This window comes from Rana temporaria, chromosome 8, assembly GCF_905171775.1.
Source record: "Rana temporaria chromosome 8, aRanTem1.1, whole genome shotgun sequence".
NCBI classification, from domain to species: Eukaryota; Metazoa; Chordata; class Amphibia; order Anura; family Ranidae; genus Rana; species Rana temporaria.
The window spans coordinates 176,676,632-176,696,924 of NC_053496.1; the positions used below are offsets into that span (position 1 = coordinate 176,676,632).

Sequence of the window (20,293 nt, forward strand, 5' to 3'; positions counted from 1 at the left end):
TTCTCCATGGAGGAGTGGGAGTATATAGAGGGACACAAGGATCTCTACAAGGACGTCATGATGGAGAATCAGCCGCCCCTCACATCACCGGGTAAGAGGAGACTTTATTGTAAAGGAGAGAGCAGTACGGAGGGTCCACCTAGATCCCCCATCATCTGATAAACACATAGAAACAATGTATTCAGTCAGTGTGTGTGTTTCCTACAGATGGATCCAGTAATGGGAACCCACCAGAGAGATGTCCCCATCCTCTGTATTCCCGGGATTCCACACAGGAAGATTACACCATCCCCCACCATCATCAGGTAGGTTGGACTGAGCATGGAGACCTACAAATGCCTTCTGAGCTATGAGAGGACATTCTTCTATATAATCTCTTGTTCCCTTTTATAAATGTATTCGTCATCTTTGGTGTTTAGGATGGAGAAGTGAAAGACATCAAAGTTGAGGATAAAGAGGAAGAAGAAGAGACGTTGGTGAGAGGCGCTCGGCAGTCCATGGAGGAAGGTGAGACATTTATTACATTTTCTATATAACGCACACAAAAGTAAGTTGGGCAGCAATAGTCACCTTCAACCCAGAGCTGTTACCCACAGTACTTCTTCTCCACCACTAGAAGTCCACAGTCTGACATCCAGGATCATTTCACCCATTTTTGTTCTAGAGCAGGGGTCTCCAAACTTTTTAAACAGAGCCAGTTTACTGTCTGGGGGGGGGGGGGGGGGGGGGCCACTTTTGAGTAGCGTCCATGTAAGTAATCCCCCAGGCTTGTTGGTCAGCAGGAGTAAAACAAAAAGACCTGTGGTCAGTAGGAGAAATAGTGTCCCATGATTAGTATTGGTGGGAGGAATGTTGCCCCATCATTGGTGTCAGTGGGAGGACTAGTGCTGCATTGTTGGTGTCAGTGGGAGGACTAGTGCTGCATTGTTGGTGTCAGTGTGAGGAATAGTGCCCCATCATTGGTGTCAGTGGGAGGAATAGTGCCCCATCATTGGTGTCAGTGGGAGGAATAGTGTCCCATCATTGGTATCAGTGGGAGGAATAGTGTCCCATCACTGGTGTCAGTGGGAGGAATAGTGTCCCATCATTGGTATCAGTGGGAGGAATAGTGTCCCATCACTGGTGTCAGTGGGAGGAATAGTGACCCATCATTGGTATCAGTGGGAGGAATAGTGTCCCATCATTAGTATCAGTGGGAGGAATAGTGTCCCATTGTTGGTATCAGTGGGAGGAATAGTGTCCCATCATTGGTGTCAGTGGGAGGAATAGTGTCCCATCATTGGTATCAGTGGGAGGAATAGTGTCCCATCATTGGTGTCAGTGGGAGGAATAGTGTCCCATTGTTGGTATCAGTGGGAGGAATAGTTCCCCATCATTGGTATCAGTGGGAGGAATAGTGTCCCATCATTGGTATCAGTGGGAGGAATAGTGTCCCATCATTGGTGTCAGTTGGAGGAATAGTGTCCCATCATTGGTGTCAATGGGAGGAATAGAATATAGCCGTCTATCAGTATTTGAATAGAATAAAATAGAAAATTGAGTAAAACTGAATAGAATACAATAGTATATAACTGTTATTCTGAAAATCAATTCGATATGTTATATTTGAATTAAAATTGAACACTTTGAATCCAACCATTTTTTTTTTTTACTCTGGTCAAAAAGCGAATCAACAAATCGCAATTAGTAACTTAACGAATCGATCCAAAACTAATTTTTTCCGTTCTGCACACGTCTAGCTGTATAAATACATTTGTCTGATGACTAAGTCGTGAAGAAAACATATAACCAGTAACATTATATTTCATTGTTTGGAATTAGATGGACGCGATGGTCGGAGTACCTCGGAGGGACATCGGCTTCCATCTCCAAATAATACAGATGGACATTGTGTTCAGAGGACCTCTTTTGAGGGACATCGGCTTCTATCTCCAGATAATACAAATAGACACCATGGTCAGAGAACCTCCTCTGAGGGACATGGACTTTTGTCAACAAATGGACATCATGGTCAGAGAATCTTTGAAGGACATTGGCTTCTATCTCCACATAATACAGATGGACACCATGGTCAAAGGACCTCCTCTGAGGGACATCGGCTTCTATCTCCAGATAATACAGGTGGACACCATGGTCAGAGGACCTCCTCTGAGGGACATCGGCTTTTATGTACAGATAATACAGATGGACACCGTGGTCAGAGAACCTCCGCTGAGGGACATGGACTTTTGTATCCAGATAATACAGATGGATACCATGGTCAGAGAACCTCCTCTGAGGGACATCAGCTTCTATCTCCAGATAATACAGATGGACACCATGGTCAGAGGACCTCCTCTGAGGGACATCGGCTTCTATCTACAGATGGACGCCATGGTCAGAGGATCTCCTCTGAGGGACTTCGGCTTTTATCTCCAGATAATACAAATAGACACCATGGTCAGAGGACCTCCTCTGAGGGACATCGGCTTTTATCTCCAGATAATACAGATGGACACCATGGTCAGAGGACCTCCACTGAGGGACATCGGCTTTTATCTCCAGATAATACAGATGGACACCATGGTCAGAGGACCTCCTCTGAGGGACTTTTATCCCCGGATAATACAGAAGACAATGGAATCGCACAGAAGGTCCCTCACATTATACGTCGGACACCTCAGCACCCCCAACCATCCATGGATCCTTCCAGTCCTGAGGAACCATCCCACCAATCGCATACTAGGACTTCAGATGTCCATCTAAGTCCTCAGAGTGTAGACACATCTACAGATACTTCTAATCCCGAAGAATCTTCCATAAACCATGAAGGAGCTCATACGGGAGAAAGTCCACTGTCCTGTTCAGTGTGCGGGAAATCTTTCACTGAAAAGAGAAACCTTCTCACACACCAGAGAATTCACACGGGTCAGCGTCTTTTCCAATGCTCGGTGTGCGGGAAAAGTTACGTTCGGAAAGAAAAACTTGTTATCCACCAAAGAATTCACACTGGTGAGCGTCCGTATTCGTGTTCAGAGTGCGGGAAGTGTTTCACTGAAAGAGGAACGCTTCGTAGACACCTGAAATCTCACACGGGGGAGCGCCCCTATTCATGCTCTGAGTGTGGAAAAGGTTTCATTAGCAAAGAAGACCTTCTAAAACACCAGAGAATTCACACTGGTGAGCGCCCTTTTCCATGCTCAGAGTGTGGGAAATGTTTTAAAGAAAAAAGAACGCTTGTTATACACCAGAGAATTCACACAGGCGAGCGTCCTTTCTCATGTTCAGTGTGCGGGAAGTGTTTCAGTCATAAAGTAAGCCTTTTTAGACACCAGAAAATCCACACAGGTGAGCGTCCACATTCATGTCCTAAGTGCGGAAAATGTTTTGTTCGGAAAGAAGACCTTCTAAAACACCAGAGAGTTCACACTGGTGAGCGTCCTTATTCCTGCTCAGAGTGCGGGAAATCTTTTACTAAGAAAAGGACGCTTGTTATACACCACAGAGTCCACACAGGGGAGCGCCCCTATTCATGCTCAGAGTGCGGGAAATGTTTTGCTGAGAAAAGAATACTTCTTATACACCAGCGAAGCCACACGGGCGAACGTCCCTATTCATGCTCAGTGTGCGGGAAGTGTTTTAGGGAGAAAAGAAACCTTCTCACGCATCAGATCGTTCACACATGCGAGCGTCCCTATTCGTGCTCAGAGTGCGGGAAAAGTTTCAATCAGAAACAAAGCCTCCTTGCGCATCAGAAAATTCACACGAGCGACCGCCCTTTCTCATGCTCGGAGTGCGGGAAGTGTTTCATTCAGAAAGGAAACCTTCTTTCACACCAGAGAATTCACACGGGCGAGCGTCCTTTCTCATGCTCATCGTGCGGGAAATGTTTTGGCCGTAAAGCAAGCCTCCTTAGACACGAGAGAGCTCACACAGGGGAGCGTCCATTTTCATGTTCAGAGTGCGGAAGATTTTTCAGTGATAAGGGAAGCCTTCTTGAGCACCAGAGGATTCACACGGGGGAGCGTCCTTATTCGTGTTCGGAGTGCGGGAAAGGTTTTATTTACAGGAAAAAACTTTTAAGACACCAGAGAATACACACGGGCTGATTGGTCTTTCTCGTGGAAACATTTTGCAGAGATAAAAGCAAATCCAGAAAAGTCACCCGGGAGCAGGGGTTGACAAATTTGCTTGGAATCTAGGAGCCAGCTAAAAAAGTTAGGAGCCAGAAAATGCACCCCGTCCCGACGAGCTTGCACGCAGAAGCGAACACATACGTGAGCAGCGCCCGCATATGTAAACAGTGTTCAAACGCAATTTTGAAGCGTGACATGTTGGGTATGAATTTACTCGGCGTAACATTATCTTTCATAATATTAAAAAAAATGGGGATAACTTTACTGTTGTTTTATTTTTTAATTAAAAAAAGTGTAATTTTTTCCCAAAAAAGTGCGCTTGTAAGACCGCTGCGCAAATACGGCGAGACAGAAAGTATTGCAACGATCGCCATTTTATTCTCTAGGGTGTTAGGATAAAAAATATATATAATGTTTGGGGGTTCTAATTAGAGGGAAGAAGATGGCAGTGAAAATAGTGAAAAATGACATTAGAATTGCTGTTTAACTTGTAATGCTTAACTTGTAATACCAACGGCCACCACCAGATGGCACCAGCTCACAAAAAAAAACTTTTTTTTTTTTTTTGCCCACCTTCCAAGCCAAGTCGCCAGGACACTATTTCTAGTCGCCATGGCGACCTGGCGCCCGGGATTTGTCGATCCCTGCCCGGGAGGATCTATTTCATGAAGAAAACAATATGGCGTCACTTTGGTTCTGTAGAGATTGTGGTTGGAAGGTCTGGCGGTGTCATGGTCTTACCTCTTTGCAGGCTTCTTACATCTGACATGTGCTGGCGGCCATGTTTGCTTCCTGGGGTTCTTATAAACTTACCACACCCTGCGGCTCCTCCTTCCCACTGGGAGGAGCTGGATGCCTTGCATATATATAGGAGGGCTGTTGCTGCAGTTCCTTGCTTGGTCCTCTTGTATACACATGCTCCTGAGATTGTGCTGCTGCTCTTGGTTACCGACCCGGCTCCCACGGACGATCCTTCTGGCTTGTCTTACCACCTCTCTCTTGTTACGGACTCCGGCTTGGCTGACTCTCATCCCTGGCTATCGAACCCTGGCTCCGGTGGAAGACTCTGCTGACTGTTTGATCATCCGTTTGGACTTTAACCTTGCTGTTTGGTTTTTAACCACTTCCATACCAGCCCATTGTAAAATGATGTCCACAACGGACCTCTAACGATCCGGGTGGACGTCATATGACGTCCTGGGCTTTGCGGGTGGATATCTGAATGATGCCTGCAGCTAGAGGCATTATTCAGATATCCTTCTCTTGTGCCGGCGATTCTGCACAACGTAAGAACGATCATAGCGGCGGTTCCACCGCTAGATCATTCTTACAGGCGGCGGGATGGGACATCCCCCCCCCCCCTCCCGCCGCCATCCGGTGCTTCTCCGGGCTCTCCCGTGCCATCGGGGGCCCGGAGAACGAATCGTCCGGCGCTGGCAGGAAGCATAGAGATGACTGGTGACCAGATGGTCACCAGTCATCTCTATGACCGTCGGAGGACCCGGGCGCGATGTGATGACGTCACGCCCGGGTCCCCGTAAGTAAACAAAGCCGCAATTGCGGCTGCTAAGCAACAGTAATCATGAGATCGGTGAATTTTTTTTCACCGATCTCATGCTTTCCAGCCTGGAGGAGAGATGTGGGGTCTTATTGACCATCTCTCCATAAAGAGGACCTGTCACACACATTCCTATTACAAGGGATGTTTACATTCCTTGTAATAGGAATAAAAGTGATAATAAAAAAAATAGAATAAAAAAGTGTAAAAAATTAAATAAATATGTAAAAAAAAAAAAAAATTTTTTAACGCCCCTGTCCCCAGTATTTTGCGCGCAGAAGCGAACGCACACGCAAGTCCCGCCGACATATGTAAACGCCGTGCGTTAGAGTGCCAGCAACAATTCTAGCACTAGATCTCATCTGTAAATCTAAACTGGTAACCTGTAAAAAATTTCAAAGCGTTGCCCATGGAGATTGTTAAGTACCGAAGTTTGGCGCCATTCCATGAGTGTGCGCAATTTTAAAGCGTGACATGTTAGGTATCTATTTACTCGGTGTAACCTAATCTTTCATATTTTACAAAAAAATTGGGCTAACTTTACTGTTTTGTTATTTTTTTAATTAATGAAACAATTTTTTTCCAAAAAAAAGGCGTTTGAAAAATGATTGCGTAAATACCGTGCAAGATAAAACGTTTCAATGACCGTCGTTTTATTCCCTAGGATGTCTGCTAAAAAAACATATATAATGTTTGGGGGTTCTGCGTAATTTTCTAGCAAAAAAAATATGATTTGTACATGTAGGAGAGAAGTGCCAGAATAGGCCTGGTAGGGATGTGTGTTTAAAAGCCCGGTATGGAAGCGGTTAATAAAGCCTTCCTATTTCATTTATCTGTTGTTGTACGTCTGATTCATGCTTCCGTGACAGGCGGCCTGTAATAACGAATCCATATCTAGACCTAGCCAATGGCTGAGCTCCCTCATCGTTTCTCTCCATACAATCATTATTACATACTATATTACCAAAAGTATTGGGACGCCAGACTTTACACACACACACACATGGACTTTAATAGCATCCCTGTCTCTTTAGGTAACTCATAGTACTCTGGGAATCCTTTGTCATATATTATGTTTATATAAAAACAAAGCTATACACTATATTGTCTTTAGTATTGGGACGCCTGCCTTTACACGCACATGAACATTATTGCCATCCCAGTCTTAGTCCGTAGGGTGCAATATTGAGATGGCCCCGCCCTTTACAGCTATAAAAGCTTCAACTCTTCTGGGAAGGCCGTCCACAAAAACATCAATTGCCGCCACTGTGCCCATCAAACACAGCCACTGTGCCATAAAATTGCCCATCAATTGTCGCCACTGTGCCATGCCAAATGCAGCCACTGTGCCCATCAATTGTCGCCACTGTGCCCATCAATTGTCACCACTGTGCCATCAAACGCAGCCACTGTGCCCATCAATTGTCACCACTGTGCCATCAAACGCAGCCACTGTGCCCATCAATTGTCGCTACTGTGCCATGCCAAATGCAGCCACTGTGCCATCAATTGTCGCCACTGTGTCATGCCAAACACAGCCACTGTGCCCATCAATTGTCGCCACTGTGCCATGCCAAACGCAGCCATTGTGCCCATCAATTGTTGCCACTATGCCATCAAACGCAGCCAGTGTGCCCAGCAATTGTCGCCGCTGTGCCATGCCATTGTCGCCACTGTGCCCATCAATTGTCGCCACTGTGCCATGCCAAATGCAGCCCCTGTGCCATCAGATTGCACACCCCCCCCCGCCTGGCACTTACCTTTCTCGTCAGCCATCCTCGGATCCTCCTCCACGATCCCTTCGATGTCGCTTCAGCCATCAGGTTACCGGTAACCAGATCCGGTGAACCTGATTGGCCTAGACGCCTGTCAGTGTTAATCAGGGAATGCACACCCCCTGCGTCCCCTGGTTAACTATTTGGAAGCCGATTACCGCCGCTGGCTCTGATAGACACTTCCACAGCCAACCAGCTGCCGTTATTCAGATGGCCGGCGCTCGCCAGGGGGCCGGCCATCTGAATAGTGGGCGGCAGTGGCGACAATACATAGGTTCATGCACGCATGAATCTATGTATTGTTTTTCAGTGGCGGTGCAGGAGAGAGAGGGGGCGGTGCTCCTGCGCCCTCTATGGACGCACCGCCACTGGGCTATCCCCAAACTGTTCTCACAAAGTTAGGAGCATGAAATTGTCCAAATTGTCTTGGTATGCTGACGCCTTAAGAGTTTCCTTCACTGGAACTAAGGTGCCAAGCCCAACCCCTGAGAGGCCAAGCCCAACCCCTGAGGGGCCAAGCCCAACCCCTGAGGCGCCAAGCCCACACCATAATCCCCCCTCCACCAAAACAGACTTATCATTCATCTGATATTCTTATCATGTGCACGAGGCTTTATACTAAAAACTTGAAAAACACCCCCAGGAAGCATCTGTCGTAGGGTGACCACGTGTTTTGGATTGCTGCTCGGGACAGTCCCGTATTTTGCAGGTCTGTCCCGGGCACCTTCATTCCAGGACAATACAGTGTCTCGGAATGAAACTGACACAGCCCACCCCGGGCCAATCTGATGCCCCCAAAAAAGGCCGCCACATCACTGCTTTACTCACTGACAGTACTTGCCCTGGCCGGGAATGCCCGGAGGAGCACAATCCCCGCCCCCTGCTTGTGATTGGAGAAATCATAAATCCCGCCTCTTGTGTCCAATCACTGTGCTGTGATTCGTTACAGCACAAGCTGATTTTTGGGAAGGGGGGGTGTCCCTGAATGGTAGTTTGGAAATGTGGTCACCCTAATCTGTCGGTGTACTAAAATACTACCTAAACTGCAGTTTTTATGATCTCCACAGAAGGTAATCCTACGTATCGTGGTTGGAACGCACAAACAGGAAGTGATAGCATGGCTAACAGGAAGTGATGTCACATATAAACAGGAATATCCGGGTGAGAGGTGAGTCGGGAGGAAGTAGACAGGAGACATTGCTGGAACTGGCAGCTGAGGAGGTAATAAGATGTTTTATATTTACTCCCAGTAACCCCCCCTCCTTCATGTCCATCCTCTTCCTTCATATCCTTTAGTTGTCAACATTTTTTGCAAGAAATACATTTGGGAGAAAAGATCGGGTGGTTGCAGAATTCGTATTTCATAATAATAATCAAGAAACACTTCTAGGCGCCAAGATATGAAGTAAGTCGGCGAATTATCGATCACATTGTTGCACTCTGATGTGTTTCTTTGTTGTTATAATATCAAATTCCATTTCTCTTGGCCCGAGTGACTTATTTGATCCTACCAACATCAATGATCGGACTTAGTTTATAGAACTATCATAATGATGGGGCTCCTTTTTATCCCACCGACACCAACGATGGGGCTTCATTTATCCCACCGACACCAACGATGGGGCTTCTTTTATCCCACCGACACCAACGATGGGGCTTCTTTTATCCCACCGACACCAACGATGGTGCTTCTTTTATCCCACCGACACCAACGATGGTGCTTCTTTTATCCCACCGACACCAACGATGGGGCTTCTTTTATCCCACCGACACCAACGATGGGGCTTCTTTTATCCCACCGACACCAACGATGGTGCTTCTTTTATCCCACCGACACCAACGATGGGGCTTCTTTTATCCCACCGACACCAACGATGGGGCTTCTTTTATCCCACCGACACCAACGATGGGGCTTCTTTTATCCCACTGACACCAACGATGGGGCTTCTTTCATCCCACCGACACCAACCATAGGGGTTGTTTTATCCCACAGGCCTCAATGACAGGACTTATGTTATCCAACCAACTCCAATGATCGGACTTAATTTATATAACTATCATAATGATGGGGCTCATTTTATCCCACCGACACCAACAATGGGGCTCATTTTATCCCACCGAGACCAACAATGGGGCTTATTTTACCCCAATAAATGCAACTATGGAGCTTAATTTATCCCATAAACCACTATGATGGGACTTATTTTTTCCCACTGACACTGATATTGGGGCTTTTTTTATTACACCAACTTATTTTATCCCACGACCACTATGACGGGATCCCAATTTGGGTTGATATTCATCCACATCCTCTTCTGTTGATATCTAGCAGTTGTACGAGAAGTGAAGGGAAATCTCCCCAACCAGAACAGACAGAAGAAGCCCTTCATGGAGGATCTAACATTTCCCCAATCAATCTAATATTACAATACAGGGGTCCCCGACTTACCAACGCCCGACTTTACAAACTACTCCTACTTACGAATGGGGACGCTGCGGGGACCATCTGCCTTTCTGCGCATGCGCGGACAGACTGAGCCTCGGAAAATGTTGGAAATATCCGTAATTGGAATTCGACGGAACATCTGTATTCATCGAAATGTCCGTAATTGTCGTATTGCGCATGCGCAGCCAGATGGAGCCCCGGAAAACATCGTTGGGAATGTCTGTAATTGGCATTCAACGGAACATCGGAAAACATCTGAAATGTCCGTAATTGTCGTTCTGCGCATGCGCGGCCCGACTTACGAACATTTCCGGATTACAAACAACAGGAAGGTCCCCAACTCGTTCGTAAGTCGGGGACCCCATGTAAAAGGTTTGTCACTTTCAGTGGGATTAACGAGTCCTGTAATGTAATATAAGATGCTGTTGGAGGTGTCAGAACTCTGTGCAGATATAATTCATCCCAGTACAGTCCAGATAATTCTCAGTTTATTATCCGTCTACAGAGAGGAGAGTCCCGTATAGATCACATGACCACATCAATGAAGATGGAGGAGGACCAAAATCACATGACTGAGATGATATTGGACCTCACCCTGGAGATCATCTACCTGCTGACCGGAGAGGTGAGGAGGATTCTGGGAGGTCACATGACATCACTCTAATCCCTGTAGTGAGCGGACTAGAAAGATGAGGAGGATTCTGGGAAGTCTGTAGTGATAATTGTAATTTTCTCTCTTTACACAGGATTATAAAGTAGTGAAGAAAACATCTGGAGATCCTCCACCTCACTGCCTGACAACAGAGGTAACCAGAGCCAAGAAGATCCTAGAAGTCACAAAGAAGATCGTTGATCTGCTGACAGGAGAGGTGAGCGGTGCCGGGAATTCTGGGACATTATCCAGTAACAGACAAGGGATGTGTCTGGATGGTGACTGTATCATTGTGTGTGTCAGGTTCCTATAAGGTGTCAGGATGTCACTGTCTATTTCTCCATGGAGGAGTGGGAGTATTTAGAAGGACACAAGGATCTCTACAAGGACTTCATGATGGAGAATCAGCCGCCCCTCACATCACCGGGTAAGAGGAGACTTTATTGTAAAGGAGAGATCAGTACGGAGGGTCCACCTAGATCCCCCATCATCTGATAAACACATAGAAACAATGTATTCAGTCAGTGTGTGTGTTTCCTACAGATGGATCCAGTAATGGGAACCCACCAGAGAGATGTCCCCGTCCTCTGTACTCCCGGGATTCCACACAGGAAGATCACACCATCCCCCACCATCATCAGGTAGGTGGGAATGACCATGTAGACCTAAAAATGTGTTCTACGCTATGAGAGGACATTCTTCTACATAATCTCTTGTTCTAGCAATCCTATCATTTTGGGGTTCAGGATGAAGAACTGAAAGACATCAAAGTTGAGGTAAAAGAGGAAGAAGAAGAGACGATGGTGAGTGGGGATCAGCAGTCTATGGACAAGCAGGAGATGATTATGAAAAGTGAACAGGCGGAATCTTCACTTTATATCGACACATCACCGGGTAAGAGGAGACTTTATTGTAAAGGAGAGAGCAGTACGGAGGCTCCACCTAGATCCCCCATCATCTGATAAACACATAGAAACAATGTATTCAGCCAGTGTGTGTGTTTCCTACAGATGGATCCAGTAATGGGAACCCACCAGAGAGATGTCCTCGTCCTCTGTATTCCCGGGATTCCACACAGGAAGATCATAACTATGTACACCATGATCAGGTAGGAGTGACCATGGAGACCTACAAATGCCTTCTGAGCTATGAGAGGACATTCTTCTATATAATCTCTTGTTCCCTTTTATGAATGTATTCGATCATCTTTGGGGTTTAGGGCGAAGAAGTGAAAGACATCAAAGTTGAGGATAAAGAGGAAGAAGAAGAGAGGTTGGTGAGAGGCGCTCAGCAGTCCATGGAGGAAGGTGAGACATTTATTACATTTTCTATATAACACACACAAAAGTAAGTTGGGCAGCAATAGTCACCTTCAACCCAGAGCTGTTACCCACAGTACTTCTCCACCACTAGAAGGCCACAGTCTGACATCCAGGAGGATCATTTCACCCATTTTTGTTCTAGAGCAGGGGTCTCCAAACTTTTTAAACAGAGCCAGTTTACTGTCCGGGGGGGGGGGGGGGGGGGGTTGGGGCCACTTTGAGTAGCGTCCATGTAAGTAATCCCCCCGGCTTGTTGGTCAGTAGGAGTAAAACAAAAAGACCTGTGGTCAGTAGGAGAAATAGTGTCCCATGATTAGTATTGGTGGGAGGAATGTTGCCCCATCATTGGTGTCAGTGGGAGGACTAGTGCTGCATTGTTGGTGTCAGTGGGAAGAATAGATTCCCATTGTTGGTATCAGTTGGAGGAATAGTGTCCCATCATTGGTATCAGTTGGAGGAATAGTGTCCCATCATTGGTATCAGTGGGAGGAATAGTGTCCCATTGTTGGTATCAGTGGGAGGAATAGTGTCCCATTGTTGGTATCAGTGGGAGGAATAGTGTCCCATTGTTGGTATCAGTGGGAGGAATAGTGACCCATCATTGGTGTCAGTGGGAGGAATAGTGACCCATCGTTGGTATCAGTGGGAGGAATAGTGTCCAGTCATTGGTGTCAGTGGGAGGAATAGTGTCCCATCATTGGTATCAGTGGGAGGATAGTGACCCATCGTTGGTATCAGTGGGAGGAATAGTGACCCATCGTTGGTGTCAGTGGGAGGAATAGTGTCCCATCATTGGTATCAGTGGGAGGAATAGTGACCCATCATTGGTGTCAGTGGGAGGAATAGTGACCCATCGTTGGTATCAGTGGGAGGAATAGTGTCCCATCATTGGTGTTAGTGGGAGGAATAGTGCTCCATCGTTGGTGTCAGTGGGAGGAATAGTGTCCCATTTTTGGTATCAGTGGGAGGACTAGTTCCCAATCATTGGGAGGAATAGTGACCCATCATTGGTGTCAGTGGGAGGAATAGTGTCCCATCGTTGGTGTCAGTGGATGGAATAGAATAGAATATAGCCGTCTATCAGTATTTGAATAGAATAAAATAGAAAATTGAGTAAAACAGAATAGAATACAATAGTATATAACTGTTATTCTGAAAATCAATTCGATATTTTATATTTGAATTAAAATTGAACACTTTGAATACATTTTTTTTAACGAATCGATCCAAAACTAATTTTTTTCGTTCTGCACACGTCTAGCTGTATAAATACATTTGTCTGATGACTGTAAGTCCTGAAGAAAACATATAACCAGAAATTTTATTTTTCTTTGTTTGAAATTAGATGGACGCGATGGTCGGAGTACCTCGGAGGGACATCGGCTTCCATCTCCAGATAATACAGATGGACACCATGGTCAGAGGACCTCCTCTGAGGGACATCTGCTTTTATGTACAGATAATACAGATGGACACCGTGGTCAGAGAACCTCCTCTGAGGGACATGGACTTTTATCAACAAATAGACACCATGGTCCGAGAACCTCTGAGGGACATCGGCTTTTATCTCCAGATAATACAGATGGACACCATGGTCAGAGAACCTCCTCTGAGGGACATCGGCTTCTATCTCCAGATAATACAGATGGACATCGTGGTCAGAGGACCTCCTCTGAGGGACATCTGCTTTTATCTCCAGATAATACAGATGGACACCGTCGTCAGAGAACCTCCTCTGAGGGACATGGACTTTTATCAACAAATGGACACCATGGTCCGAGAACCTCTGAGGGACATCGGCTTTTATCTCCAGATAATACAGATGGACACCATGGTCAGAGGATCTCCTCTGAGGGACATCGGCTTTTATCTCCAGATAATACAGATGGACACCATGGTCAGAGGACCTCCTCTGAGGGACATCGGCTTCTATCTCCAGATAATACAAATAGACACCATGGTCAGAGGACCTCCTCTGAGGGACTCTTATCTCCGGATAATACAGAAGATAATGGAATCGCACAGAAGGTCCCTCACATTATACGTCGGACACCTCAGCACCCCCAACCATCCATGGATCCTTCCAGTCCTGAGGAACCATCCCACCAATCACATACTAGGACTTCAGATGTCCATCTAAGTCCTCACAGTGTAGACACATCTACAGATACTTCTAATCCCCAAGAATCTTCCATAAACCATGAAGGAGCTCATACGGGACAAAGTCCACTGTCCTGTTCAGTGTGCGGGAAATCTTTCACTGAAAAGAGAAACCTTCTCACACACCAGAGAATTCACACGAGTCAGCGTGTTTTCCAATGCTCGGTGTGCGGGAAAAGTTATGTTCGGAAAGAAAAACTTGTTATCCACCAAAGAATTCACACTGGTGAGCGTCCTTATTCGTGTTCAGAGTGCTGGAAGTGTTTCGCTGAAAGGGGAACGCTTCGTAGACACCTGAAATCTCACACGGGGGAGCGCCCCTATTCATGCTCTGAGTGTGGGAAAGGTTTCATTAGCAAAGAAGACCTTCTAAAACACCAGAGAATTCACACTGGTGAGCGCCCTTTTCCATGCTCAGAGTGCGGGAAATGTTTTAAAGAAAAAAGAACGCTTGTTATACACCAGAGAATTCACACAGGCGAGCGTCCTTTCTCATGTTCAGTGTGCGGGAAGTGTTTCAGTCATAAAGTAAGCCTATTTAGACACCAGAAAATCCACACAGGTGAGCGACCACATTCATGTCCTAAGTGCGGAAAATGTTTTGTTCGGAAAGAAGACCTTCTAAAACACCAGAGAGTTCACACTGGTGAGCGCCCTTATTCCTGCTCAGAGTGCGGGAAATCTTTTACTAAGAAAAGGATGCTTGTTATACACCACAGAGTCCACACAGGGGAGCGCCCCTATTCATGCTCAGAGTGCGGGAAATGTTTTGCTGAGAAAAGAATACTACTTATACACCAGCGAAGCCACACGGGCGAACGTCCCTATTCATGCTCAGTGTGCGGGAAGTGTTTAAGGGAGAAAAGAAACCTTCTCACGCATCAGATCGTTCACACATGCGAGCGTCCCTATTCGTGCTCAGAGTGCGGGAAAAGTTTCAATCAGAAACAAAGCCTCCTTACGCATCAGAAAATTCACACGAGCGACCGCCCTTTCTCATGCTCGGAGTGCGGGAAGTGTTTCATTCAGAAAGGAAACCTTCTTTCACACCAGAGAATTCACACAGGTGAGCGTCCTTTTTCATGCTCAGCGTGCGGGAAATGTTTCGGCCGTAAAGCAAGCCTCCTTAGACACGAGAGAGTTCACACAGGGGAGCGTCCATTTTCATGTTCAGAGTGCGGAAGATTTTTCAGTGATAAGGGAAGCCTTTCCTTAGCACCAGAGGATTCACACGGGGGAGCGTCCTTATTCGTGTTCGGAGTGCGGGAAAGGTTTTATTTACAGGAAAAAACTTTTAAGACACCAGAGAATTCACACGGGCTGATTGGTCTTTCTCGTGGAAACATTTCGCAGAGAAAAAAGCAAATCCAGAAAAGTCACCCGGGAGGATCTATTTCACGAAGAAAACAATATGGCGTCACTTTGGTTCTGTAGAGATTGTGGTTGGAAGGTCTGGCGGCCCGTAATAACGAATCCATATCTAGAACTAGCCAATGGCTGAGCTCCCTCATCGTTTCTCTCCATACAATCGTTATTACACACTATATTACCAAAAGTATTGGGACGCCTGACTTTACACACACATGAACTTTAATGGCATCCCTGTCTCTTTAGGTAACTCATAGTACTCTGGGAATCCTTTGTCATATATTTAGGTTTATTTAAAAACAAAGCTATACACTATATATTGTCTTCAGTATTGGGACGCCTGCCTTTACACACACATGAACTTTAATGGCATCCCTGTCTTAGTCCGTAGGGTTCAATATTGAGATAACCCCGTCCTTTGCAGCTATAACAGCTTCAACTCTTCTGGGAAGGCTGTCCACAAAAACATCAATTGCCACCACTGTGCCCATCAAACACAGCCACTGTGCCATAAAATTGCCACCACTGTGCCATGCCATCAATTGTCACCACTGTGCCCATCAATTGTCGCCACTGTGCCATGCCAAATGCAGCCACTGTGCCCATCAATTGTCGCCACTGTGCCCATCAATTGTCACCACTGTGCCATCAAACGCAGCCACTGTGCCATGCAATTGTCGCCACTGTGCCATGCCAAATGCAGCCACTGTGCCATCAATTGTCACCACTGTGTCATGCCAAACGCAGCCACTGTGCCCATCAATTGTCACCACTTTACCATCAAACGCAGCCAGTGTGCCCATCAATTGTCGCCACTGTGCCATGCCATTGTCGCCACTGCCATGCCAAATGCAGCCACTGTGCCATCAGATTGCACGCCCCCCCGCCTGGCACTTTACCTTTCTCGTCAGCCATCCTCGGATCCTCCTCCACGATCCCTTCGATGTCGCTTCAGCCAATCGGGTTACCGGTAACCAGATCCTGTGAACCTGATTGGCTGAGACGCCTGTCAGTGTTAATCAGGTAATGCACACCCCCTGCGTCCCCTTGGTTAAATATTTGGAAGCCGATTACCGCCGCTGGCTCTGATAGACACTTCCACAGCTAAGCAGCTGCCGTTATTCAGATGGCCGGTGCTCGCGGCAGCGGCGACATTACATAGATTCATGCACGCATGAATCTATGTATTGTTTTTCAGTGGCAGTGCAGGAGAGAGAGGGGGCGGCGCTCCTGTGCCCTCTATGGACGCACCGCCACTGGGCCATCCCCAAACTGTTCTCACAAAGTTGGGAGCATGAAATTGTCCAAATTGTCTTGGTATACTGACGCCTTAAGAGTTCCCTTCACTGGAACTAAGGTGCCAAGCCCAACCCCTGAGGGGCCAAGCCCACACCATAATCCTCCCTCCACCAAATGATTGGGACCAGTGCACAAAGCAAGGTCCATAGAGACATGGATGAGTGAGTTTGGGGCGGAGGAACTTGACTGGCCTATAGAAAGTATTGGGCCACCCTTCCAAATCATTTGGTGGAGGGGGGATTATGGTGTGGGGTTGTTTTTCAGGGGTTGGGTTTGGCCCCTTAGTTCCAGTGAAGGAAACTCTTAAGGTGTCAGCATTCCAAGACATTTTGGACAATTTAATAAAGTGGAACGTCGGATAACTCGCATAATCCGTTCCAGGAGAATTCTCGTAATCCAAAGTACTCGCATATCAAAGCGAGTTTCCCCATAGAAGTCAATGAATGGCATGCATTACCGCATTTGGCCAGAAGTGGGGGGGCGGAGAGCCTCGGAAACACTTGAAAAGGCCTGAGGACCGCTCGGCTGACCTCGGAAACACCCAGGAATGGAGTATTTCCGAGCATTTCCAAATGGCTCTGTTCGGCTCTGGCACCCCCGCACCTCAGGCCAAATGCAGTACTGCACACCCCATAAGCTTGAATTCTGATTTTTTTTTTTTGCGAGACAACACTCGCAAACCGAGTCAGAATTAAAAAAAAAAGTTGTTCTTCTTTCAAAATGCTCGTTAACCATGTTACTCGTAAACTGAGGTTCCACTGTACTCCCAACTTTGTGGGAAGAGTTTGGGAATGGCTCCTTCCTGTTCCAATATGACTGCACACCAGTGCACAAAGCAAGGTCCATAAAGACATGGATGAGCGAGTTTGGGGTGGAGGAACTTGCCTGGCCTGCACAGAGTCCTGAACTTGCTCAACCGTGTCTTTATGGACCTTGCGTTGTGCATTGGTTCCCTACAAAGTTGGGAGCATGAAATTGTCCAAAATGTCTTGGAATGTTGACGTCTTAAGAGTTCCCTTCACTGGAACTAAGGAGCCAAGCCCAACCCCTGAGGAGCCAAGCCCAACCCCTGAAAAACAACCCCCACAACCTAATCCCCCCTCCACCAAATGATTTGGACCAGTGCACAAAGCAAGGCCCATAAAGACATGGATGAGCGAATTTGGGGTGGTGGAATTGACTGGCCTGCACAGAGTCCTGACCCCAACCCGATAGAACACCTTTGGGATGAATTAGAGGACTGTGAGCCAGGCCTTCTCATCCAACATCAGTGCCTGACCTCACAAATGCTCTTCTGGAAGAATGGTCAAACATTCCCATAGACACACTCCTAAACCTTGTGGACAGCCTTCCCAGAAGAGTTGAAGCTGTTATAGTTGCAAAGGGCGGGGCCAACTCAATATTGAACCCTACAGACTAAGACTGGGATGCCATAAATTTCATGTGCCTGTAAAGGCAGGTGTCCCAATACTTTTGGCAAGTGTATCATGATCATGTTTGTATATTGCTGATAAATAGGGAGTACCTGTGGTTTGTGTTGTTAGGAAGCCGCCTTGTTCTCGGGTGTAAATTAGATTAAAGTGTGAATAAACGCACATCATAAAAAACAATCAATAAACGTTGTATTCCATGATGTTTATAGTCACTCAGTCTCTATGGGATGAGATGTGGATGGCGGAGGAGAGCTGTCGGAGAATGTAGTGTGGATGGTGGAGGAGATCTGTCGGAGAATGTAGTGTGGATGGTGGAGGAGAGCTGTCGGAGAATGTAGTGTGGATGATGGAGGCGAGCTGTCTGAAAATGTAGTGTGGATGGTGGAGGAGAGCTGTCGGAGAATGTAGTGTGGATGGTAGGAGGAGATCTGTCGGAGAATGTAGTGTGGATGGTGTCGGAGAGCTGTCGGAGAATGTAGTGTGGATGGTGGAGGAGAGCTGTCGGAGACTGTAGTGTGGATGGTGGGAGGGGAGCTGTCGGAGAATGTAGTGTGGATGGTGGGGGAGAGCTGTCGGAGAATGTAGTGTGGATGGTGGGAGGAGAGCTGTCTGAGAATGTAGTGTGGATGGTGGAGGAGAGCTGTCGGAGAATGTAGTGTGGATGGTGGGAGGAGAGCTGTCTGAGAATGTAGTGTGGATGATGGAGGAGAGATGTCGGAGAATGTAGTGTGGATGGTGGAGGAGAGCTGTCTGAGAATGTAGTGTGGATGGGGGGGGAGAGCTGTCGGAGAATGTAGTGTGGATGGTGGAGGAGAGCTGTCGGAGAATGTAGTGTGGATGGTGGGAGGAGATCTGTCGGAGAATGTAGTGTGGATGGTGGAGGAGAGCTGTCGGAGAATGTAGTGTGTATGGTGGAGGAGAGCTGTCGGAGAATGTAGTGTGGATGGTGGAGGAGAGCTGTCGGAGAATGTAGTGTGGATGGTGGGAGATCTGTCGGAGAATGTAGTGTGGATGGTGGGAGATCTGTCGGAGAATGTAGTGTGGATGGTGGAGGAGAGCTGTCGGAGAATGTAGTGTGGATGGTGGAGGAGAGCTGTCGGAGAATGTAGTGTGGATGGTGGAGGAGAACTGTCAGGGAATGTAGCGTGGATGGTGGAGGAGAGCTGTCGGAGAATGTAGTGTGAATGGTGGAGGAGATCTGTCGGAGAATGTAGTGTGGATGATGGAGGAGATCTGTCGGAGAATGTAGTGTGAATGGTGGAGGAGATCTGTCGGAGAATGTAGTGTGGATGGTGGGGGAGAGCTGTAGTGCACAAATTTTCGTAACTTACTGAAGTAAACCTCTTCATTTTCGATATGAGATCAGCATGCAAAAAAAAAAAAACAGACTTATCATTCATCTGATATTCTTATCATGTGCACAAGGCTTTATACTAAAAACTTGAAGAACACCCCCAGGAAGCATCTGTCGTAGGGTGACCACGTGTCTCGGATTGCCCGGGACAGTCCCGTATTTTGCAGGTCTGTCCCGGGCACCTTCATTCCAGGACAATACAGTGTCCCGGAATAAAACTGACACAGCCACCTCCCGGGCCAATCTGATTCCCCCAAAAAAGGCCGCCACATCACCGCTTTACTCACTGACAGTACTTGCCCTGGCCGGGAATGCCCGGAGGAGCACAATCCCGCCCCCTGCTTGTGATTGGAAAAATCATAAATCCCGCCTCTTGTGTCCAATCACTGTGCCGTGATTCGTTACAGCACAAGCTGATTTTTGGGAAGGGGGGGTGTCCCTGAATGGTAGTTTGGAAATGTGGTCACCCTAATCTGTCAGTGTACTAAAATACAACCTAAACTGCAGTTTTTATGATCTCCACAGAAGGTAATCCTACGTATCGTGGTTGGAACGCACAAACAGGAAGTGATAGCATGGCTAACAGGAAGTGATGTCACATGTAAAAAGGAATATCAGGGTGAGAGGTGAGTCGGGAGGAAGTAGAGAGGAGAGATTGCTGGAACTGGCAGCTGAGGAGGTAATAAGATGTTTTATATTTACACCCAGTAACCCCCCCCCCCCCCCCCGTCATGTCCGTCCTCTTCCTTCATATCCTTTAGTTGTCAACATTTTTTGCAAGAAATACATTTGGGAGAAAAGATCGGGTGGT

At 46.9% G+C, this 20,293-nt stretch overlaps 1 protein-coding gene across 1 annotated transcript; it reads left to right on the forward strand.

Moving 5' to 3' along the window:
• Nucleotides 1-338: 338 nt before the first annotated feature.
• Nucleotides 339-15,772, forward strand: LOC120910525. Its single transcript, XM_040322282.1, has 8 exons — nt 339-507; nt 1,822-4,085; nt 10,641-10,763; nt 11,155-11,187; nt 11,269-11,440; nt 11,557-11,654; nt 11,766-11,853; nt 13,214-15,772. The coding sequence occupies exons 1-8, from the start codon at nt 498-500 to the stop codon at nt 15,460-15,462; spliced, it is 5,037 nt and encodes a 1,678-aa protein (XP_040178216.1). The 5' UTR covers nt 339-497; the 3' UTR covers nt 15,463-15,772.
• Nucleotides 15,773-20,293: the final 4,521 nt, after the last annotated feature.

Bases quoted from the DNA above. Each gene is read 5' to 3' on its own strand.
- LOC120910525 (XM_040322282.1), top strand. The intron at 11,441-11,556 runs GTAAGAGGAGAC...TGTTTCCTACAG, and splicing joins TTATATCGACACATCACCGG to ATGGATCCAGTAATGGGAAC. The intron at 11,854-13,213 runs GTGAGACATTTA...GTTTGAAATTAG, and splicing joins TCAGCAGTCCATGGAGGAAG to ATGGACGCGATGGTCGGAGT.